Here is a 23104-nt window from a genome sequence, read left to right as displayed (position 1 = left end):
GGTGGGAGGATAAGGAAGAGAGAGGGGATAAAATAAAATAAAACTCCTGTCAGAGATAATAAATTGTCAGATGGAGAGCTGTGGAGCAGTGGGGGTTAGGCTAAGAGATGTGAAATGTGAGGCCAATGGGGGGGGGTGAAAGGTGAGATGGAAAGGGAACCCTGGAAGGTCAAAGGGGTTGGACAAATATAGGAAGGAAATGAGAAGTAAACAAAATCCATTAAAACAAAGCAAAATACAGACGCTCCCCTATTTACGAACATTCGAGTTAAGAACAACGGTATATACGAACATTTTTGCGGGTATGTTGAAAAATTTTCGGACAGGGATGTTGTAAGTTAGATTTTGTATTGCACGCCTTTATCTGAATAGTGCTTCTTTCTGACGCTAATACCGACGTGAAGTCGCCCCGTCCGTCGCAGTGCCCGAGTTTGTAAACGTATCTCCAGCGTGCTCAGAACTTTGATATTTTTACAGAAAAGAGGCTGCCGAGCGATTCCCCCAAGTGCTGAAGGCGATTATCGAGGAGGGTGGCTATTCCGCTAAACAGGTCTTCAATGTTGTCAAAAACGTTTGTTTTTTTTGGAAGAAAATGCCAGAGAAGACCTACATTAGCGGTGAGGAGAAGACAATGCCTGGATGTAACGCGGCTAAAGACCGCTTAACCTTAATGGTTGGGGCATATGCTCAAAATAGACTTCTACTTAGCATATCTTTGAGTGACTTTGTTCTGAAAAAGAGCAAAGACTACAGGCACCCATTGTCCTGGATTGACAAAATATATACAAATACAGACATTCCCCTACTTCAGAATATTCGAGTTACAGACAATGGTGCACACGAACATTTTTGTACTATCATATACAGTGGTACCTTGGTTCTCGAACGCCTCACAGTTCGAACAAATCGGAGTTTGAACAAAATATTCGAGATATTCTTGCTTCGTCGTTTGAACACCAATCGGTGTTCGAACGCCAATACGACGCGTGAGTGCGTACGCGAGGGTGGGGTGCTGAGCGGTGTACGGGTGTATCGCTCTTTCCCTGACCAACTGTTGTCACTGCGGACGTGCTGCGTTTTGCTCTAGCGTTTAATATAGGTGTACGAAGTTTCAGCCCCTAATCATGCCTTCAAAGAAAGTAAGTGCTGCTAAAAGTGACAAAAGAACAGTAGTGTGTACAACTATTGCATTTAAGAAAGAAATAATCGCAAAATATGAAGGTGTGCGAGTGTCTGATCTGGCTAGGGAATACAGCATGGCGAAATCTACGATCAGTACGATATTAAAAAATAAGGAGGCTGTGAAATCTAGTGATCTGACTGTGGGAGTGAGAGCAAGTATCATTGGATAGATATTTTAAGAGAAAAGAACATCCTGTAGCCGAGTCATCCGTAGCTGTCACGTTCCGAGCGAGAGTGACGGCAGCTGACTCGTCGGAACGTAGTGGAATGTTTGAGATCCCAAAGCAGGCGGCAGAGATGTATACTACCCAAGCAAGATGTTTATTCACAAATAAAAGAAAACACAGCGAGTAAGAAGGCAGGGGTGATCCGACCCGCTTACTCCGCCAAAAAGCAAAATTACGCAATCCCGGAAGATGACAAAAATTTACGGGACGCAGGGAAAATACCTCGGACCGGAGACACTCGCCCACCGAAGGCAGAGTCCAGGTACGGTGGCGAGGTGAGTCAATCATCCGGCCTTGGCGAGATGATCGCGAACCGTATAAATGCCCTGTGTCCGTGATTAGAGAATTGACAGTGGGTGGAGGGCGGCCGGGAGAGGCAGACCCGCTCCCCCGCTGTCAACTCGCAAGTGACAGGAGCAAAGAGATGGTTTTGGTGTTCGAATAAATCACTTTTCGAACAGGGTCCTGGAACGAATTATGGTCGAGAACCGAGGTATCACTGTACAGTATTCTCTCCAGTTGTACATGTACAAATCTATATGGAGCATGTATTTAATTAAATGTTTATTTTTCAGTACAAACCAATACTTTTTGAAAGCTTTAAAGTCAAAGTCAAAGTCAGCTTTATTGTCAAATATGCTAATATGTATGACATACAGCACCTGTGAAATTACTGTCCTCTCGGATCCAGCAGGCAAGGCACTTATTACTAATTACTTTAACAAACATAATAAACATGAAAACGCCAATTTGCCGGGAGAGGGGAGCCACTGCGTGTTCACGCGCCGCCATCTTGGGAAAAACAAACAAAACAAAAATAACAAATATGACAACACAAAGACACAGAGTCATTTATTCTTCAGGACTTGCTGTACCCTCTTTGTGATGACATGAAGCAGTTCTAGTTGAAAGAGGAGAGGATCAAAGCATCCATGTCAGCAGTGGATCAGGGACGTCATGGTGGAATTTGTACGTCTACTACAAGCTAAATGTTGAAAGCAAACACGAAGCTGTACCATCCATTGACGAAAAGACATTATACATAAACCTACATATATAAACCTTAGACATACTTATAAAAGCCTTAAACATACATTCCATACATAATATAAAACTGAAGCAAACAAACGAACAAATTCACCTTACAAACGACCATTTGGGACGTATCTCGTTCGTAAATTGGGTCTGTAATAACAACAGGAAAAACCGGGCGCGAGAAAGCTATTCAAAGGCAAGAGAAAAACGTCCATAGACGGCAACGGGCACAAAGACAATGATGAAGGAGATTCACATCAATTGCAGCCTTCGGCGTTTAAAATCTGCCAGTTGTATTGTTTCTCATCAGACATTTTGAGTTTTGTTTTCCTTCACCTGGAATCCTTGCAGCGGGGCTCCCATTAATCTGGAGGATCACGCAGATCTCACAAACACATTCTGTCATTAGAATTACATTGTGGTACCACAATGATATCTTCCCGAGGGTAAAAGGTTTCTCTGATTTTGATTAAAGCCAAGGGCAGAGAACAACTTTCATGTTTTGCATTCGTGTCTTTTTCAAATGGCGGGCCAAGTTCTGTGAACCTATTCGCTGCCATTTACGGATTTATTTGGGAATTGAAAAGTATGACGTGGAGCGCCATTCCCGAATTTGTTCGGGTTTTGGCTTTTCTTGCGTATGGTGCTGATATAGCGCTGGACAGACCTCTGGCAATGTTTTTTTCCCTTCCGCGAGGGGGCAGCATTTGCCTTTTGTCCATGTTAGCGCTGTGTTACAGCTTCAGCTGTTGTTAAAGCTCTACATACTGTAAATCACTAAAACTAATAAAGGCTAATTTAATCTAATCTAACCTTTTATTGTATTTTGTACAGCTTCCGCCATTTCAAGATCAGATAACTCCAGACCAATATAATTTAGTAATTAACTCTTATTTCTGATGAAAGAAGAGAGTCTAAGGTTTTTTAGACTCTAGAGGAAAACTGGGCAGACTGCCGGTTTCCCTGCTTAGCCGTGTGGGTTATTCTGCCACGCGATAGACTAAGCACTGGCTAGGGTCTGAAGATTCGAAATCAGTGATTTAATTGTCCAAATACCGAGGGCAAAGGCGAACGCGAGCTGGCCGAGGCTCTGGATGAGGATCTGGCCCCACGGGCACGGCTGATTCACCACGCTCTTCAAGGCGTCCCGCCACAGTTGGCACAAGGCCTGCGTGTGTTGGCCCTTTGATGTCTGACGACATTTACCCCAGCAGGTGGAGGTGGGAGCAGAGCGGCACATCCTGGCGAAATGATTCTTCTTCCCACAGCGCTGGCATCGTTGTCCGCTGGCTCTGCAAGTGGCCGCACGTGTGGGGTGCGAGGCAGACCCACACTGGGCACGAGGCGTGCATGTGTCGGCCCCTTGACGTCTAGCCACATTTATATCGGCACCGTCGTATGTAGAGGTGGAGTCGTAGGTGGAGGTGGTGTCTGGGAGTGGAGGGGTTGGAGCAACAATCTGTGCCAATGCGGGAGAGTGTGAAGGTGTGGGTGGGTTCACGAGCCGAGCCGTTAGTTGTGCTGCGTTCTGCAATTGGAACGCCATCTCCACAGCCTTTGATAGTGGGAGGTCGTCAGGCGACAATAACAGTTTCTCCCGTAGCTTGGGATCAATTGTGTGCTCCGCTAGTTGATCCCTAATCATTTCCTCTTCCAAGCGGCCAAATTTACAGAGGGCCCCTAAACACCTCAAGTCGGCTACGTAGTAGTGCACTGGCTCGCCCGTGCGTTGCTGTCTTTGACGAAAGGCAATACGGCGGACAATCCCGCTCTGAGGGGGGGGGAAATGTCTGGGCGGGTCCGAGGGTCCGAAAAATGCGCTGCCCCTCACTTCCCAAGTTGTGCACTAGCATACCCGTTAGCCGTGCGTCGCTTGCCTCGTTTAGTCCGATCACCGTCAGATATGTCATGAAAGAGACATACCAGCGGGACCACGGGACTGGTGGCTCACCGGGGAGCGCGAGAAACTGTGTAGAAGTCCATCTTCGTCGCCAATGTTGTGTCCGAAGGAATGAGAGGAGAAGAGTTGCTTTGTCAACGTCTTTATTGTGCCACCATGTTAGTCGACCTGCGGTCGTGACGGCACCGCTGCTTTTTGACCTGTCGCAACATTCTGTAGCAGTATGACATATGCTACATAGTCCTAAATTTCAATATTCTGTGAGAACTGGAATTTTAGTGACATTTTAAAAAACCCTGGCACTGGAGTGGACACATTTTTGCACATCGTCTGGCAGTGAATGAGTTAACTGCGATGGGCGGTGAGGGGGTGTCAGAAACATGCCATTTCTTCACCCTAAAGGAGCTTAAAGCCCCCATCGGGTGGCTTCTCGAGATTTGCGGTGGAGGTTTGCGGGTCGATATTTATTCCCAGATAACCGAGGACAGACAGCATGTGAATGACATCAATTGTTTGCTGTGGAACTGGGTAAAAAATATTTATTTGCTGATTTGGATGATGGCGGCATGTATCGCACTCTCACAGACTGTATGGTATCAATCCACTCTGCAAGCTGCCAGAGAAACTCGTGAAACGATGAAAGCTGTTCTACGAAGGAGCAGGCGGGATGAATTGGGAGTGTATCAAAGCACGTGGAGGGGAGGGGGTACTCATCAGCAAGTCATGTATCGTCAAGTGGGTTAACCCAACACGCACACAGACGAAGCATGACAGGCACTTAACAAGAAGCTACTCGATATCGATGTGCGTCGCAGACCATCAACTACCTTAGAGCTGCAATCTGCTGAGGGAAGATGGTGCAATTTCTCACCGAAATTGACCTGACGCCATTTCAAGTAAAATAACAGCGTCCGCATCATGTGGACAAAGAGTGTGGCTTGTAATTGTGAGAAAGGCATCCCTATATTTGCCACAGGGAGACATTCAAGTCTGTTTTATCAGTGGCTCATTTTGTGTTGCCGCTAGTTTTAACAGAACGCTCATGTTCAATTTCAGGCCCAGGGGCCAAATGCGGCCCGTGGTCAATTTATCCGGCCCGGAGCCTCCGTCATAAAATCAATAAGATCTGGCCGGCATGTCGAATTAATACATTGGGCAGTAGCGCTGTACCCTGTGTGTGCTAAGTGCTAGAGCAGGGGTCGGGAACCTATGGCTCGCGAGCCATATATGGCTCTTTTGATGATTGCATATGGCTCGCCGATAAAACTAAATACATATTTTCGTTTTTTCGCCGTTCATTTCCCGTTGGGGCTGCAGTTGGCGGAAAGCGCAATTTTGATTGGATGTCACTGACCTAGGTTGGCTGAAAGCGCCATTTTGATTGGATGATAGTGGCCGTCATGTTGAAACAGGTAAACGGCCCTTTCAATGAGCCCAACTAGTGCACTTCAGCGTGAATGCACCGGAGCATTAGAGGAGAGCAAATGTTCTGATTCTAATTTGCAATGAAACAATACCATTGATGAAACAGTCGAATGTCAGTGACATTTTAACACGCCCCATGTTAACGTTAGCATTGCAGATAGCAAGTGTGGAAGCTTGTGAGCCGTGTGCAGGCTAGCTAGCAGTAACTTCGCCTCTGGACCGGCAAATTGAATTTCATTCCGATCGTTTTCCTGGATTTTTACCAATCACGAGGAACGGAAAACCATTCATGTTAACGGTGAGTACTATCACAAAGTTATTTTAAATAATACATTCTGATATTTTGTAGAAAAGTGCCCGCGCGTGCGCGCATGTGTATGTGCGCGTGCGTGTGCGTGTGGCTCTCACTGAAAAACGTTTCTAAATATTTTACTTTTATGGCTCTCTTAGTCAAAAAGGTTCCCGACCCCTGTGCTAGAGGCTCAATTACGAACAGCAAATTAGTATATGACTAATAATAATAATAATAATAACAATAATAATAATAACAATAATAATACAGTAAAGTCTCATTATATCGATATCGGTTATATCGATAGTACCACTTATTACGATACTATTTTCATTTCCCTTGCACATTTCTAGTCTTTTTATGTATAATTAGTACCGTTTAGTACGATACCCGGTTATTACGATAATCCGGTTATTACGGTGCTCCTTTTCATCCCCCGCCGGCCATTTTGCTGTTTATATCGATACATCGGTCGCGCCATTGGTCGACTTGGTCACGTGTCTTGGTCACGTGACACGCCATCGGTCGCGCCCTTGGTCGACTTGGTCACGTGTCTTGGTTACGTGCACGCCATCAGTCGCGCCATTGGTCGACTTGGTCACGTGACTTGGTTACGTGACACGCCATCGGACGCGCCATTGGTCGACTTGGTCACGTGAGTTTGTTACATGACCAGCCCGTGTAGCAGAGCCATTTTCATTTTCAGACGCTAGCTCGTGTGTAGCAGACGAGATTGAAGTGTTTGTGTTAAAAGGTAAAAATGGGAAGCAGAAGAAGATTGATGACTTTTTTAAAAATTGTATATATAATACAGTAAGATGTAAGCGCAGTTTCCCTGTTGTGTTATGTACATGCCCACTGTACTGTATATGAATGCAATCGTTTTTTGCAACAATGTTTCTTGTTTTGTCTACTGAAGCGTGATGATTTTGAAAATTATTAACATTCCATACTGTGTATTAAAGGACAACCGATGTCACTTTTTATTCAAATGAAAAACACCAATAAAAATGACTTCACGCCAAGACGTCTTGCATTGCTTGTGAATCCAAACAATGGCTTCAGATTCGGATAATATGCTTTCTTGTTACACATCCAGTTATGAATATGATTCAAATACACTGTAGTTCTGAAGATGAAAGCATACATGTTTGCAATCATTAAAGAATTATATGTGCCATTTTGAGGCAACATTGGGGGAACATCTCTCCCCCCCCCAAAAAAAAAGAGGCACAAAATGGGAGCTCATGGCCAGCTCCGTTTCTTATATGGTGCTTGGCTTTTGGCGGCTTTTGTTAATGCAGTTCGGCGCAGGATCGGATATATCAATAGTCCGGTTATATCGACATTTTTTCCAACTCCCGAGAATATCGATATAACGAGACTTTACTGTAATAATAATAATAATAATAATAATAATAATACATTTCATTTTTGAGCACCTTTGAAAATTTTCAAGGTCATTTTACAGTCACAGGATAAGTTTTTCTGTGGGTGACAGTGGCAGCCACACTTGCCAGTGTTCACACAACCCGGAATAACACAAATCAATAGAAAGCTAGCTAGCTAATACATAGCTAATGGATAACTAATAGATAGCTAGCCAGATAGCCAGCCAGCTAATAGATAGCTATCTAGATAGCCGGACAGCTAGTCAGCTAACTAATAGATAGCAAATAGCTAGCTAGGTAGCATATGAGCAAAATTGATAACAATGGTAGTTTATGAGAAGGAATAAAAACTGTACAAATGAAATCATATGACAGCAAGAGTGTCTCAAATATGATATACAAATACAGTAAAGTCTCGTTATATCGATATCGGATACATCGATAGTCCCGGTTATATCGATACTATTTGTATGCACGCACGGAGAAAATTACATGCAAACAGGGTCGGATATATCGATAGTCCCCGTTATATCGATATTTTTTCGGACTCCCTTGAATATCGATATAACGAGACTTTACTGTATATAAACTTCTTCCAAATATAAGGCACACCACATTATAAGGCGCTACAGTAGAGACTACCACGTGCAATAAAAATAATCATATTAACAATTGGTCAAATTGATGGGTGATCCATTGCTACTTTGCGGTTCACTTATCGCAGTTTAAGTGCATCGCAGATATTTTTTTTCAGGGGAAAAAAGTACTGAATTAAAAAAAAAAAATTAAGAATGACTCAGAGGTAAATTTTTAACACACCAAATCTGGCCGCCTTTTGTAAAAAAAAAAAGGACATTCCTGCTCTTGTGCACTGGTGTCCATAGTACGGCCACGGGCCATTTGAAGGCCGCCATCTTGATGTCAGCGGCCCATAACATGACCAAAAATAAAATAGTTCGCAAGATTTGTTCGAAGAAGTGGAGGGAGGTTGTTGAAAAAAAAACATTTATAATTTGAAGAATTGTAAACAGTGTCTGAAACTCATGACGAAAAGTTAGCGGACACCAGGGCAGACAACTCTGAAAAGTTGACTGTCCGGCCATAAAGTTGCCTGCCCGATTTTTCACAACTTGAAACACAATAAGACGACTAATCGCAAAAAAAAAAAATGTTAAAATTAAGTAATTGATGTACCTACCACAATGCTCCCTTACTTAATTTGTCGTAAATATCCTTCGCTGATGATTTTGGTCCACTTGTCGTTTGTCCATACACTTCCCGGCAGGTTGCACAGTGCGTCGTCTGCTGCAAGCCACGTAAACTCCTCTTTCCACAATGCTCTCAATGTACGTTTACGTTTTGGAGCGTCATAAATTCTGTTAGCTTCCTTTGAGTCTCTCTTCTGGGTCTGAGGTTTTTTTGGGGAAAAAGTTGTCGGTCACCCGGGCAGAGAGGTTCTGGAAGTTGTACGCCCAGCGTAAAAGTTACACGCCTCGGGCATCGGGGCAGACGTTATTTCAAACATAGTTGTAAAAGAAATGCAGTGAATAAAGACCATTCAATTTTAGATGCAAAAATATTTCTTGTGCTTTTTGCTCGACGGCGACATCTGATTAATGATCCTCAAGAAAGTGATAAATGGTCACTTTATGACAGTTTGTTGAAGAATTCAAAATTGGCCCTCGCATCCCTCCATTTTTTTCTGTTTACAGCCTTCAAACGAAAACGATTGGACACCCCTTCTGTGAAGCACCAAAATATAAGTGATATATACGAATATGAGATGGGAAACTATCCAAGTATTCTTTTCCCCATACGCTTGATATCCTTGATAAAATTGAGTCTGAATACCAAGGATATTGAACGACCTCTCAAAAGTGCTTCAACAACATGATAAATGTTGATTTCAAGTCAAGATGCAAAAGTGAAGAACCCTCCCCGGTCCCTTCAAAAAATGTCGAAGGGGCCGCCAAACAAGGCTTTTGGTTTATCCCTTCAGAAAGCAAATCTAGTAATGCATACTCACACCGTCAAGTCTTCCTTCACGTCTCTATACACTCTTCTATTTTCTCCAAGTAGCATCTCACAACAATTATAGCCAAAATATGGCAAAAGAGCCTGATAAATGGATAATGTCATTTTTTATTGGCGCTCACTTTAATGTGTCCTCAGGCATTGCAGCACTTTTGGCCATTGCGTCATCTCCTCAGGACAAAAAAATGAAGTGAAGAGCGAAAGGGAATGATGAAAAATAGAATCAATCGTATAAGAATGCGGTACTGTCTACAACTCATTTGCTGTGGTGGTCTGTGGAGCTTTCCTTCTTGTTTGCTTCGAGTAAACCAATTTTGGCTGAGTGGCTGAGACATGCCGATCACCCCCCAAGCCTCTAATATCTTTAACGCTGTGGAAACTCCAAAGTGGAAACTAATCCACCTCGGTTGAAGTCCACGGTTTTGTAATTCCAACCAATTTCATAGATGACGTAACAATCTTTTCATGTGCTAGCATGACAAAAAAATGCACGACAAAGAGAGTGTGTTTGTTGCTTAATTGCTGCAGCAAGAGAGGGTGCGTACAAGATATTCTGACTACAAACAATGCGTGAGCCGAAACAATAACATTGCGGCAGCCAAAATTGATCCGTCGCGATGGAGCATATCAGAGAGAGAGAGACACAGAGAGAGAGATAGAGAGAGATACAGAGACAAAAAGACAGAGAGGGAGAGACAGAGAGAGACGGAGAGAGAGAAAGAGACAGGGGTAGCTAGCCCGCTCGATAGATACAGCAGACAGACTGAGGTAGCTATCGCACTAAATAGATACAGTAGACAGAGAGAGCGAGAGAGGGAAAGAGGTAGCTAGCTCGCTCGATAGATACAGTAGACAGAAAGAGCAAGAGAGATAAGGAGAGATAGAGAGAAAGATAGACCAAGAGATAGAGTGCGAGAGAGAGTGAGAGAGAAGGCGAGAGAGAGAGCTCAAGTGCAAACACCTTTTTTATAACTCAGGCATGGCCCTCACATTCAAACTTACATGACAATGACAGTCAGCATACACCACTTTTTCCAATGTTCTAGCAGGCTTTTCCAGATGTTTTTTGGAATCATCTAACAGCATAAGCCATTGTCCAAGTTGTCTGGTACCCGCCAGGAAAAGAATACAAACACGTCAGCAGAAATTTTTGACAGGTACTGTGTTTAGTTGTCTGCAACAATAGTGAAGCTACTGTACTACGAACCCCACAAAATAACACATTTTGGTCAGTCTTCGAGCAATGAACTGAATGAATGAAAAACGTGATGAGGGAACATTGGGCTCTGTCAGTACAAGGGGGGTGGGGGCAAAAAGCAACACAACCTCAGTTCATTTGTCCACAAACCGGAGCAACCGGAGTATGATATAGAGCTGGCGTAGTTGTGTCTGCCCTGGCTTTTGCACTAATCCATCTGGGGTGTCTTTGAAATGTAATTTAGAGCAGCTCCATTTCCATCACGGTACTGTCCGTGAGCTCACATAGTTAGGAACGCTTATTCAGCACAAAAAGGTGACAATGCAAAAAAAACAAAAAAAAAAAAACGCCTGCGATGTCCATGTTCGTTAAAAATGAGCAAGCGCATTCCTCTCCACATCATAATGTAGCACGGTCCAAAATTGCCTAACGCAGGTATCAGTGGTTGTCCAACATAAACAATGCATTATTCACACATTTAAATACAAAGATGGCAACTCAGCCTTTTTCCATATGGACTTGCACGTCTGCATTTTTTTTCACCCCTCCTACTCTCAGCATTCCTTTACAAACATGAGACATCGGGCTGAGATAAATTACAGAAATACAATGTGTGACTAACTCATTCACAATTTTATTCTGGAATTGAAAATATGACAGAGCGCCATTCCCAAATTTGTTCGGGTTTTGTTTTTTTTCATGCTTGGGTGCCGATAAAGCGCTGGCCATGGTTTCTGGCAATGCAGCATTTGCCTTTTGTTGTTAAAGCGCTATATAAACCAATATGTATGTATTGTATTTTGGACATCCGCACTTCTTTAAAGCTCATATAACTCCATATAATATAGGAATTACAGTAAAGTCTCATTATATCGATATTCAAGGGAGTCCGAAAAAATATCGATATAACCGGGACTATCGATATATCCGACCCTGTTTGCATGTAATTTTCTCCGTGCGTGCACAGAAATAGTATCGATATAACCGGGACTATCGATATATCCGATATCGATATAACGAGACTTTACTGTAACTCTTTTTTTCTCATGAAAAAAAGAGAGTCTCAGGTTTCTAACGCTGCATTGAATGTTTATGTAGTCCTAATTTATTTTCAGGGGGGATATGCCTCATACCCAAGATGTATGCCTGACAAAAATTCTAAGGAAAAAAAAGGCCATTTCCACGGAGCTTTGTCACCATCTTCTGCCTCTTTTGGGTGCTACATTTCCCGCCCCCAGATACCTCAAAATGACACGGAATAAATTCTTTAATCAATTGCAGACATGTATGCTTTCCTATTCAGAACTATTTGAATCATATTCATAACTGGATGAGTAACAAGAACGCATCTTCTCCGAAACTGAAGCGATTGTTTTTATTCTCGAGCAAGGCAAGACATCTTGGCGTGACACAATGAACAAGGGGGTGGGACCTTCTGAAACTGGACGCTTCCGGTTTCAAATTGAAGTAGTTTTTAGACACTTTAATTAATTTTTATTGATGTTTTGCATTTGACTAAAAATATCAGACTGCGTGTTTTGGGGATTTTAGATGCTATAAAATGTTTTTCTGATGTCAGTTAGGAAACAAAAAAAGTGTCGGTTGTCCTTTAAGTGGACACATTTTTGCACGTCTGGCAGTGAATGAGTTAATAACCAGGATATAGCAGCTGTTAGGCCGCCCGGTAGTCGAGTCGTTAGCACACCGGCTTCACAGTGCAGAGGTCGTCGGTTCGCGTCCCGCTCCGGCCTCCCTGTGTGGAGTTTGCTGAGTTTGCTGGTGCCTCCCACACTCCAAAAACATGCATGGCAGGCAGATTGACCACTTCAAATTGTCCCTAGATGTGAGTGTGAGAGTGACTGTTGTACGTCTTTGTGTGCCGTGCGATTGGCTGGTAACCAATTCAGGGTGTCCCACGCCTTGTGCCCGAAGACAGCTGAGATAGGCTCCAGCACCCCCGCGACCCTAATGAGGAATAAGCGGTACGGAAAATGGATGGATGGATATCTGTTAGGCTTTATCCGTAAGGGAATTCCTCATCGGGAAAAATCCTTCAAATCTTATGTACACACAATAGCTGCTGTCACTTATTTTTACTTACATGGTACTCTGCTTGGGACAAAGTTTGAAAGCAATTTTTGTTTAATCTGACCAAGTAAAAAAAAATAAAAAATCGGCAAAACAATCTGTGCTCTCACGATCAAAAGGCTGCCTAAAAATCCGCCATGCAGGAATGCAATAAGATTGCGCTTTTTTTAATGTAACTGTAGCAGATGTGTACATGTTGCTGTCAGTGCATAATGTATAAGGTACAGCCACCTGATAGCCCTTCGGGCTAGGGCACAAACACGTTAATCACCCCCTTAGTGGCCAATTACACGTGTGCACTCTCCAACAGTATTTCACGACACCGGCATTGGTGAAGCAATGAAAAAGAAAAAAAGAAGAATAACAAGAAAAAAAGAACAAACCGTGAATAAAATATAATTATGTTTACGTCTGTGTAAGCTCTCAGCCGTACAGGAGTGGTCCATCGATTAAAAGGTTTCTTCAGCCGCCATCTGTACTCCTTTGAAGGTGTCGGACGTTTCGCTCCTCATCCGAAAAGATTCGTCAGCTCACTAAAATTGTGATGGTCGCTATATATATCCCAAATGGACAGAGGTGGCAGTGCCAGACCTCTGATAGGTCCCTGGTTTAAGGTTGGGGGAAGCAGAGGACTTCTCCCCGAAGCTAATTTGATTATTTCTTTTGTTACCTTGTTGTTTGTTGTTACCTTGTTGTTTGGCTACCAATCAGACAGACAATCAGATAGTGTTAAAAAAAGAGCATGTGCACGAGACACACTTCTGAATCATCAGAGGACACACACAAAAAAAAAAAAGATTCTGTAGGATGATTCAAGCAGCCGTGTCATTTTAACTCATTCACTGCCAGACAATGTGCAAATATGTGTCCACTCCAGTGCCAGGGTTTTTGTCATTGTCACTCAAATTGCAGGACCCATAGAATATCAGGACTACATATGTACATTCAATGCAGCGTAAGAGACCGAAGACTCTTCTTTCATCAGAAAAAAGGAGTTCATTCTTAAGTTATATGGGTCTGGAGTTATCTGAGCTTGAAATGCGGGCGGGCGGCTGTACAAAAAGCAAATGTTGCCCCCTCGTGATAGGGTAAAAACATTGGCAGAGGTCTGACCAGCGCTTTATCGGCAGAGCAATGGAAATAGAAGGGTAACATTTTTTTGTGGTTGCTTGGAATTACAATCGGGGAATGGGACCACTGTACATCCGTCACGCGGCTTGACAAGTCAGGTGATTGATGACATTTAGGGGAGGAAAACAGATTTTTCTTTATTTTTTATAAAAGGTACATAGTCAAACCGCAGGGATCTCCCTTCCGCTACCCCCCACAACGAGGCATATTTACATCTATCACTCAACCGTCACATAAAGAGAAATTGTAAATGTCAGCAGAAACGTGGAAGCATGCTGACGCAAGGCGCATGAAAAAAAAGTGCACTGACGAGACGCTGCGGATGTCGGAGCGGATCAATATTGCGACGAATAAATCAACAAAGGGGCGGAGGGTCAGGGGATACAGTTGACAAATCTAGGCTTCAGGTGGAGACGGTTGCCGTTAGAGCACAGTCACTATGTGGAGCCGAGTTTGAAAGACAACGCCGATGACAAGAGGATTGGGAATCGTTATTGATTGCTTGTCACGATTGTCATTGCAGGGCATTTTGAACGCAGCGGTTACGTGGCGCTGCTCAGTTAAATCAATGCTGCTCACTGTGATTTATATACAGCGGGACCTCCTGCGGCGCAGACGTCAAAAACGGCTACGGCATCGGTTATTCCTCCTCCCCAATAATCTGCAGGAGGCTCCTGTGCCTCCAGTAGTGCGGCCAACAACAGCAATGCTTTGATTAATTTAGTCATACTCACAACATTAATACTTTTTCCTTATCACCCCTCAGGGATAGTCCAAATGGTGAAAAAGCTCATGAGCAGCCCCAAGGTTTGTCAGAAAATCAATGCTGACGATGGTCATTCTGGAAAATCAGCGGCAGCTTCCCAGCGGTGCTAAAGATTTACATTAAAATGAATGGGGCCGTTAAAATCGATGGTCGCGGTAGTTGAAGGAATAACGACTCATAAATATCTTTATGAGAAACCTTGCAGGTCAAATTTAATTGCCGTATGGCAATTATATAAATATATCTACAGTGGGGCCTCGGTTTACGAACTTTTCGGTTTACGAACGTTAAATTTATGAAAATTAAACCTTGGATTAAGCACTACTTTTGGCGATACACACCCCCCACCACAGCTGGGGGAGTAATCTTCGGTGGAAGAACACCAAAGCACACAACCGAACAGCGCCTCTGCCGGCCTAACTTTCCACACCCCCTTTGTATGATTGCATACGCCGATCGTCTTCAACGATACTTTTGCTGTTATGGGATGGAAAAAAAAACCACCACAGGCTCGTGTTCAGCCGAAGAAGACACAAAACAAGATTACAGTCGAGGAGAAGAAGGAGATCATTGAGAAACACGAACGAGGTGTGCGTGTGTGTCGTCACAGGTGAGCAACGCGGCTTTCATGTGAATCTCAGCCTGACACATTTCCCACACTATGTGTCACTTCCCTGAGAGTAACTTTCTACTACCATTCTACAAATAAAGAGCCCGGTACCAATATGCTAAGTCCACCATTGCTACACAAAGGCATTATTTACTCGATGCTTTCACGTGACTAATGACACGGAACTTGTCACGTGCGAGTTGACAGCTGAGGCGGGGTCGCCGCTCACGACCTCCACCAGCTGCTGTCAATCCCCTGATCACTGATACTGGTCCTCCCCGCTTCCCCCACCTCATTCATCAGGACACTGGGTATGAAAACGGGACACTGTCAACTTGTATTTGTACTTTTATTTCCCTGGACCTTCTATATCTTCGGAGCTCGGTCCGAGCCCCCCCCCACATCCCGTAATCCTTTCGGGATTGTTCCTTCTCTGCACCACCGTGTGCGAGTGGCTTTTCGCCATTGGCGTACAATGCGGGTCGGGTTTCCCATTTTTTTTTAATGTAAAACAATGTGACTGAAGGGAAGGGTAAAAAACTTCATTCTCCAATTTGAAGCACCCCCCTTTGCTTCATCTCCCTCCCCACTTCATCCCATGTCTCCCTCTTCTTTAGCCCTATCCCAATCCAACCGAGTCTATCAAATGGCACCATAACAATAAAACTTAATTGAAAATACCGTCAAGCTATCCTGGCGGAATCTGTTCTCAGTTACTCACCTCTGCAGCTCCTTGACAGACATGGAGATCTTGAGGTTGTGTCCCAGAACATGAAGTGTGGTGAGGATATCGGCCCACTGGACCATTTCACCGAGAGGACCCCCTTTAAGGACTTTGGGGCTGAAAACATCGCCGGACTCTTCCGTTAGGAAGCCTACATGGATGAGGATCTGCAAAGGGGCACACACACGCAATCTTGTTATGGTCTGCCTCGTACGTCAATCCAATAAATGGATACAGACACTCCCCTACTTACGAACATTCAAGTTACGAACAACGGTACATACGAGTATTTTGTAGTAACATATGTAGTATTCTGTAGTTGTACATGTACATAATTTTTTCGAGCATATATTTTAGCAAATGTTTATTTTTCAGTACAAACCAATACAAGCCTAAAACAGATTTATATAAACCTTAAACAGACTTATATATAAGCCTTAAAGGGCAACCGACATCACTTTTTTGTTTTTTAACTGACATCAGAAAAACGTTTTATAGCATCTAAAATACCCAAAACACACAGTATGATATTTTTATTCAAATGCAAAACACCAATAAAAATGACTTAAAGTGTCCAAAATCTGCAAAAAAATTGAGCTGTGAATTGGGCATTTTCAGAAAGTCCCGCCCCCAGTTCATGACGTCACGCCAAGATGTCTTGCATTGCTGGAGAATAAAAACAATGGCTTCAGATTCGGATAATATGCTTTCTTGTTACTCATCCAGTTATGAATATGATTCAAATAGTTCTGAAGAGGAAAGCAAACATGTTTGCAATCAATTAAAGAATTTATTCTGTGTAATTTTGAGGCAAACGGGCGGGGGGGAATGTCTCACCCAAAAAGAGGCAATAAAATGGCCACCGAGCTGTGAGGAATGAATCAGCCCATTTCCACAGGCTGATAAATTCTTCAATGGAGCTTGGACTCCCTCTGCTGGCGGCTTTTGGATGTAAAATAAGGTTTTCAAAAAAAAAAAACAGTACAGTAAAATACATTGACGTGATGGAAGGACCGCTACAATGCGTCTTTTACTGTGAACGGCGGTCCTTTTCTGACGTCACGTGAGGACTCGTCACCAACTCAAAAACAAGACTTCCTGAATGGTCAGCGCGAGTCTTAAAACGCAAAATATAGCTATATGCGGTGGAATCTTATTAAAATACGCCCAGTAGAAGTCATTTGAAGCCATTTTAAAAATTATGGACACAACTTGTCCATAATTTGACGTCGGTTGTCCTTACATACATATATTCCATACAAAATATAGCACTGAAGCAAGTTACGAACGAATTCACCTTACAAGCGACCGTTCGGAATGTATCTCGTACGTAAGTTGTTCGACGATGTGTTAAGTGAGCTAAGAAGTAAGAGAAAAGGATAGAAAAGCATGTAAAAAATATACCGCTGACAGATTTCTTCAATGTGAATGTGCAAAAAGGCCTCGACACGGCTTGAAATACTTCTCGCAATGGTGTACAAAATAAGCGTCTGTATTAATATTAAGAGACAGGTTTACTAAAATCCATCATTGTGCATCTTCACTGAAGGTTAGAATGAAAAGCTAAGTCCATCCTGACAACCTCCATTATTCTGGAAATGTGATTATTACTTCGAGTAATTGAAAACAAAACCAATTGTCATTTGGCTGCTAGAAAAGCGATGACTTATGACAAGAAAAAGTCTGAACTTTGCACATGCCAATATCACATTTAGAATATTATCCCGCCTTAATTCCAACCTCTGTGATCTCCCATAAAAATATCATTTGTCAACTCCTAATCTTGACCCATTAATTTAAATTGTGAATGGGGAGGGGGGGGGGGGGGGGGGGAGTTTGTAATTATTCATCCAATATTGCTATCTTTGTTCAAACCAAGTTGATTGAAAGCGAAGCTGTTTTAATGATGTCGAGGATTAGCAAAATTTTCATTTCGAATCAAGCATCAAGCATACTTAGACGAGCAAGTCTGGTGTATCTTCTTCCTGCTCAATGTGTGAGTATATTTTTTTATCGCTACAAGCAAAAATACAATAATTAATTTTATTATTTGTTTGTGTGTGTGTGTGTGTGTGTGTGTGTTTTTGTGTGTGTGCGTAAGCAGCAGTTGTCGAGTTCCACCGGGAGTCCAGCTGGCGGCGAAAAATTCCCAGATTTAATAAGCCGGCTCTAATAGCTAATATCTCGTGCTTCATAAAATAAGGATAAGTGAAATTTAATTACAGCTATGGTGGCAGGTGGCAAGAGTGACAACCCGTGGAGGCAGAATCCTTACTTTTGCATGCGTTGACGGCATGTGCTGAGTTGGTATGGCGTAAAAAGTGGGAACACGGTTGCTTTCCGGAAAACACGGAAATATGTGAAAGATCGCAGGTGAGATCAGGCAGAAACTAAAATAAAGACTCCCTGAATAATTCGAATCAACTTGCGAAATCTGCATGACTGCAGCCACTTTTTTCGATTCCAAGAGATCATGTTTTACATTTTGATTGACATTTTATGAGATTGAAGTCCATCACTCAACTGGATTATTGACTCGAAGCATGAGCAATGGATGTTTCGTGGGCATCAAACAAAACCCGCCAATGCCATTGAAGGCAGTGGGGTAGAAAAATAAGATACTTATAAAAGATATTTTAAATATGTTCCCTAAATAAGCACTTTTTTTCTACAAATCATTTTTTTCTGCAATATGCACAACAGTGTGGGGCGTTTCCAATGGAATGTAACAATTTCATGCCTGTTTTTTTACAGAGCATATTGGTGCAAGTACAAAAATCATCAAGCAAATTAGAGTAAATAGAGTTACTGCAAAGGCCGGACCAATTCTTACGAAAAATAATAGTGTTTGTGTGTGTGTCTAAGGTCAATTTGATGGAAACGCACAGGCAATAAGCAGGCAATGTCAAATGGCATCGTCCACCCTTAAATTCACCTTCTCTGATCTTCTGTTTTTTTTAAGGCTCTCTTAACTCATTCACTGCCGTTCCCGAATGTATTCTGGTATTTTAAATCATGATGTGAAGCGCCATTCTTGAATTTGTTCAGGTTTTGTTTTTTCTTTGGGTTCTTTTCAAGTTTCGGTCAGATCTCTGGCAATGTTTTTCACTCCCACGAGGGGGCAGAATTTACCTTTTGTAAAGCCTCCCCCATTTTAAGCTCCAGACCCATATAACTTGGGAATTAACTCTTTTTTTCTAATGAAAGAAGAGCATCTAAGGTTTTTTACACCGCATTGAATGCTTATGTCATCCTAAAACTCAATATTCTGTGGGTCTTGCGATTTGAGTGAAAATGACAATAACCCTGGCACTGGAGTGGACACATATTTGCACATCCTCTGGCAGTAAAAGAGGCAAATAAGGCTCAATTCTGTCAGCTGAGATTCATTTCTTTAAGCTTCAAATACTGTAGATTCTGTGATGTTCTGAAATAGAGTAAACAGACATTTTGCATTTAAACAGCTTCTTACCCCAAACCATTAACTCTTTAAACAGTAACCCAAATATAAATGTATAGTGCCTCTTAGCAATTTTTTTATGATGATACTAGTACAGCGTGTTCCACCGGAGACAAATTCCTTGTGTGTTCTACATACTTGGTAATAAAGATGATTCTGATTCTGATTTGTGATTTGAAAATTCTCAATGCCATGAGTCTAAAAAGTACTTCCTAGACCCTTTTCACAGGTTTCATTTTTACAGCGGAGAGGAAAGAAGGACAAAAGTGAAGATGTGTATGTGAAATATCAAAAATGTGTTCTTTTTATTATTGATTGTTATTTAGTCTGTAATTTCTGCAAACTAGACAAAAAATAAGGAACCAAATAAATGGAAGGACCGAAGACTCCGTGTGTCAAATGTAAGGCGTAAATGAGCCACAAGATAGGGGGGTTTGCGACATCGACAAAAAGCTAACGGGGAAGGTAATCACATGAAAAACCTTCTAGGTCAAATTTAATTGCAACGGAACATCTTGGTCATTTTCCGCGTCGCTTAAGGGAAGGATGAATTCATTTGTACCTTCATTATCGTGATCATTTCACTCACTGGGGAAAGTCAAAGATCGAGCCTGCGGGAAGTGTTGATTTTTTTCAAAGCGCTTGCCAATCAATAACCCGGCCAATGCTATAAATTGTACTGATACAACATGGTGGCGAGCTGTGCGGGTCTTACTTGACTTATCCGGTGGAAGGATCATGTTGCAATTACGGCACAGCATTCAAACATATCTTCGTGGCACGTCCCCATGCTGTGTGACTAATAAAGTCTAATCTAACAAATCTAATCTAATGTAATTCACATAATAAATATCTATTTTATAAAGTGCCAAATGCAAAGAGTAATCAAGTCCCCATAAATGCTGAATATTAACCCATTGCTGCCATTCTCGAATGTATTCGGGAATTGAAAAGTGTGACCTGGAGCGCCATTCCTGAATTTGTTCGGGTTTTGTTTTATTTTTTTCTTGCGGGGTGCTGATAAAGTGCTCGTCAGACCTCTGGCAATGTTTTTCCTTTCCACGAGGGGGCAACATTTGCCTTTTGTCCATGTTAGTGCTTTGTTTCAGCTTTAGTAGTTGTTGAAAGCGTGATATAAATCAATATGTATTGTATTTTGTACAGCGGCCCCCCATTTCAAACTCAGATAACTCCAGACCCATATAATTCAGGAATTAACTCTTTTTTTTGTGATTAAAGAAGGGAGTCTAAAGTTGCTTACGCTGAATTGAATGTTTATTTAGTCCGAAAACTCAATATTGTATGTGTCCTGCAATTTCAGTGAAAATGACAAAAACCCTGGCACTGGAGTGGACATATTTTTGCAGTGAATGAGTTAAACGCAAAAGTGTGTGAAAAGTGACATTGAAACTGTCATTGCAGTTTAATTTCCATCTCCTGGCACTGTTGATTCTGAAGGCCTTGAAACAATTTTCTGGAAATTAGGTTGTAAATTCAGGTGAGTGCTTTTGATTTTTTTGATATCAGTAGAAAGACCTTGCAGACCCCTCAAACATCACAGTTCAGAATCACTTGAACATCCGGCATCCATCCAGGGAGATGAGAAGCATCAAATAGATTCCATAGAAAGCCCCCCGGGACCAAAATGTCTTGCTAGCAGCAACCACAGTTGCACCCTGCCACCCCCAATCACAAACACACTTCCACTTGCCATTACTGTGACGAACCACCTCCGACAACAAGGCAGATCGGCGCAAACGCGACGACATCTGCTTGCGAGATAGCGCCGGCTCATTGGAAGCACTCTTCGGGCAGCCATGATGGGAAGCAACAAAGCGTTTGGGCGCAGCGCAAAGAAAGGCAAACATCAATCATGATGACAGGCAGCAATGGCAACACTTGTTAACTCAGTTTGAAAAAGGGGATTGAGGTTCAGAGAGATGCAAAATGTGTTCAACTGCTGCTTTTTCTCAAAAGCTTGTTCATTCATCTTCATTTTCGGGACCGAAACCGAATTAATCTACAGCATGTTGAAGCGTTAAATCGAAAATGCAGTGTTTTCAGAGAGTCTGTTCTATTTTTTTTTCTTTTTTAAACCTGATTTTGGATTAAGATGGCCTTCAAACAAGAGCCCAAATGTGGTAGCCTAACTAGTTTTAAACAAAGGCAGCAGCTATAAAGCTACACAATATCCCCCTCTGCCCCCCAAGCCCTCCAATTCAGTCATCCTGAATCCATTTTCTACTGACACTTCTTTTCGACCATCCATCCCTCTTAATAATAATAATAATAATAATAATAATAATAATAATAATAATAATAATAATAATAATAATAATAATAAAACATTTTATTTATAAGCGCCTTTCATAACTCTCAAGGTCACTTTACAGAGTCAAGATACGTTTTTCTGTGGGTGAGCAGCGACAGCCACACAGGCCAGCGTTCACTCAACCCGGAATAACTCAAATAGATAGAAAGCTAGCTAGCAAATACATAGCTAATAGATAGCTACCCAGATAGCTAACTACATAGCCAGCCAGATAATAGATCGCTAGCCAATAGATAGCAAATTTTCCTCCAATGGCACCAATATAGTATTGTGCCTTCTTTTGTAACCCCGATCACGAGCGTCATCATTTGCTGACCTCCTTTCATTTCATTCGTCATCTATCTCCGAGTCCCTTTTGTCTTACTGCTTCTCACAATACGCTTCTGGCATATGATATCATGCACCAGCACCAAAATTAGATCATGATAACACCTCAATGTGTTTTTTTTTAACTTCACTTCAAAAAGGAAATGTGATTTTAGTTCACACGCATATATAGCAAGACGTCAGCTATGATGGGTGACAACTCTTGTCATTGGCTTTTTTTTATCTTTTATAGAGAGCGAGGGAATAACTGTAATACTTTCTATTTGTGGAATGCTGTGCCATTTTCAGATACACCGTGTACATTATTAAAACGGCGAATGTTTGTGTGCAGAGCAGACATGGTATCAGTAAGGCATAGAAAGGCATACTTTGTCATAATTTACTCATTCACTGCCAGATATGTGCAAAAATGTGTCCACTCCAGTGCCAGGGTTTTTGTCATTGTCATTGACTACATAAACATTCAAAATAGCGTTAGAAACCTTAGACTCTCTTCTTTCATCAGAAAAAAAGTGTTAAATCCTAAATTATATGGTCTGGAGTTATATGAGCATGAAATGAGGGCGGCTATCCAAAATACAATGAGACTTTGTCTTACGAACTTAATTGGTTCCCAGACAGAGTGTGTAAGGCGAAAAGTGTGTATCCCAAAAAATTGTTCCCATAGGAAACCATTAAAATGAGAATAATCCATTCCCAGGTCTCCATAAAATATAATTTTCAACGAAATAAGCCTTAAAACTACACACAACATGCCTTATTCTATGTATAATAAATGTGCTATTGTATTGTAATGAAAGAAATACACTGCACTGTATAATAAAGTCACTTTATTTACATTTGTGATGGTCGTTGATGGCTCTTAATTGACACCTGTTGCTTTCTGACTTGTAAGATCTTACGAAACTGAGGCATCACATTATCATTCATCATGTTGATGATTCTCATAGCCTTTTCTGAATGGAGCTGTTCAATAAAAGCC

The 23104-nt window shown here is 42.0% G+C and overlaps 1 protein-coding gene across 1 annotated transcript in view; it reads right to left on the bottom strand.

The window, feature by feature from the left end:
* Positions 1 to 23104, bottom strand: part of LOC148892273 (alpha-1,6-mannosylglycoprotein 6-beta-N-acetylglucosaminyltransferase B-like) — a 132927-nt gene that overhangs the window by 40879 nt on the left and 68944 nt on the right. Inside the window, exon 8 of the mRNA XM_089006642.1 lies at positions 16001 to 16170. Within this exon, the coding sequence (XP_088862768.1) occupies positions 16001 to 16170 (170 nt within the window). The remainder of the gene's footprint in view (positions 1 to 16000; positions 16171 to 23104) is intronic.

This window comes from Hippocampus bargibanti, linkage group LG10, assembly GCF_051943395.1.
Source record: "Hippocampus bargibanti isolate YZ-2025 linkage group LG10, ASM5194339v1, whole genome shotgun sequence".
Classification (NCBI taxonomy): Eukaryota; Metazoa; Chordata; class Actinopteri; order Syngnathiformes; family Syngnathidae; genus Hippocampus; species Hippocampus bargibanti.
Note: the sequence above shows the minus strand (reverse complement) of the source record. Positions and strands in the feature narration are given on the sequence as shown.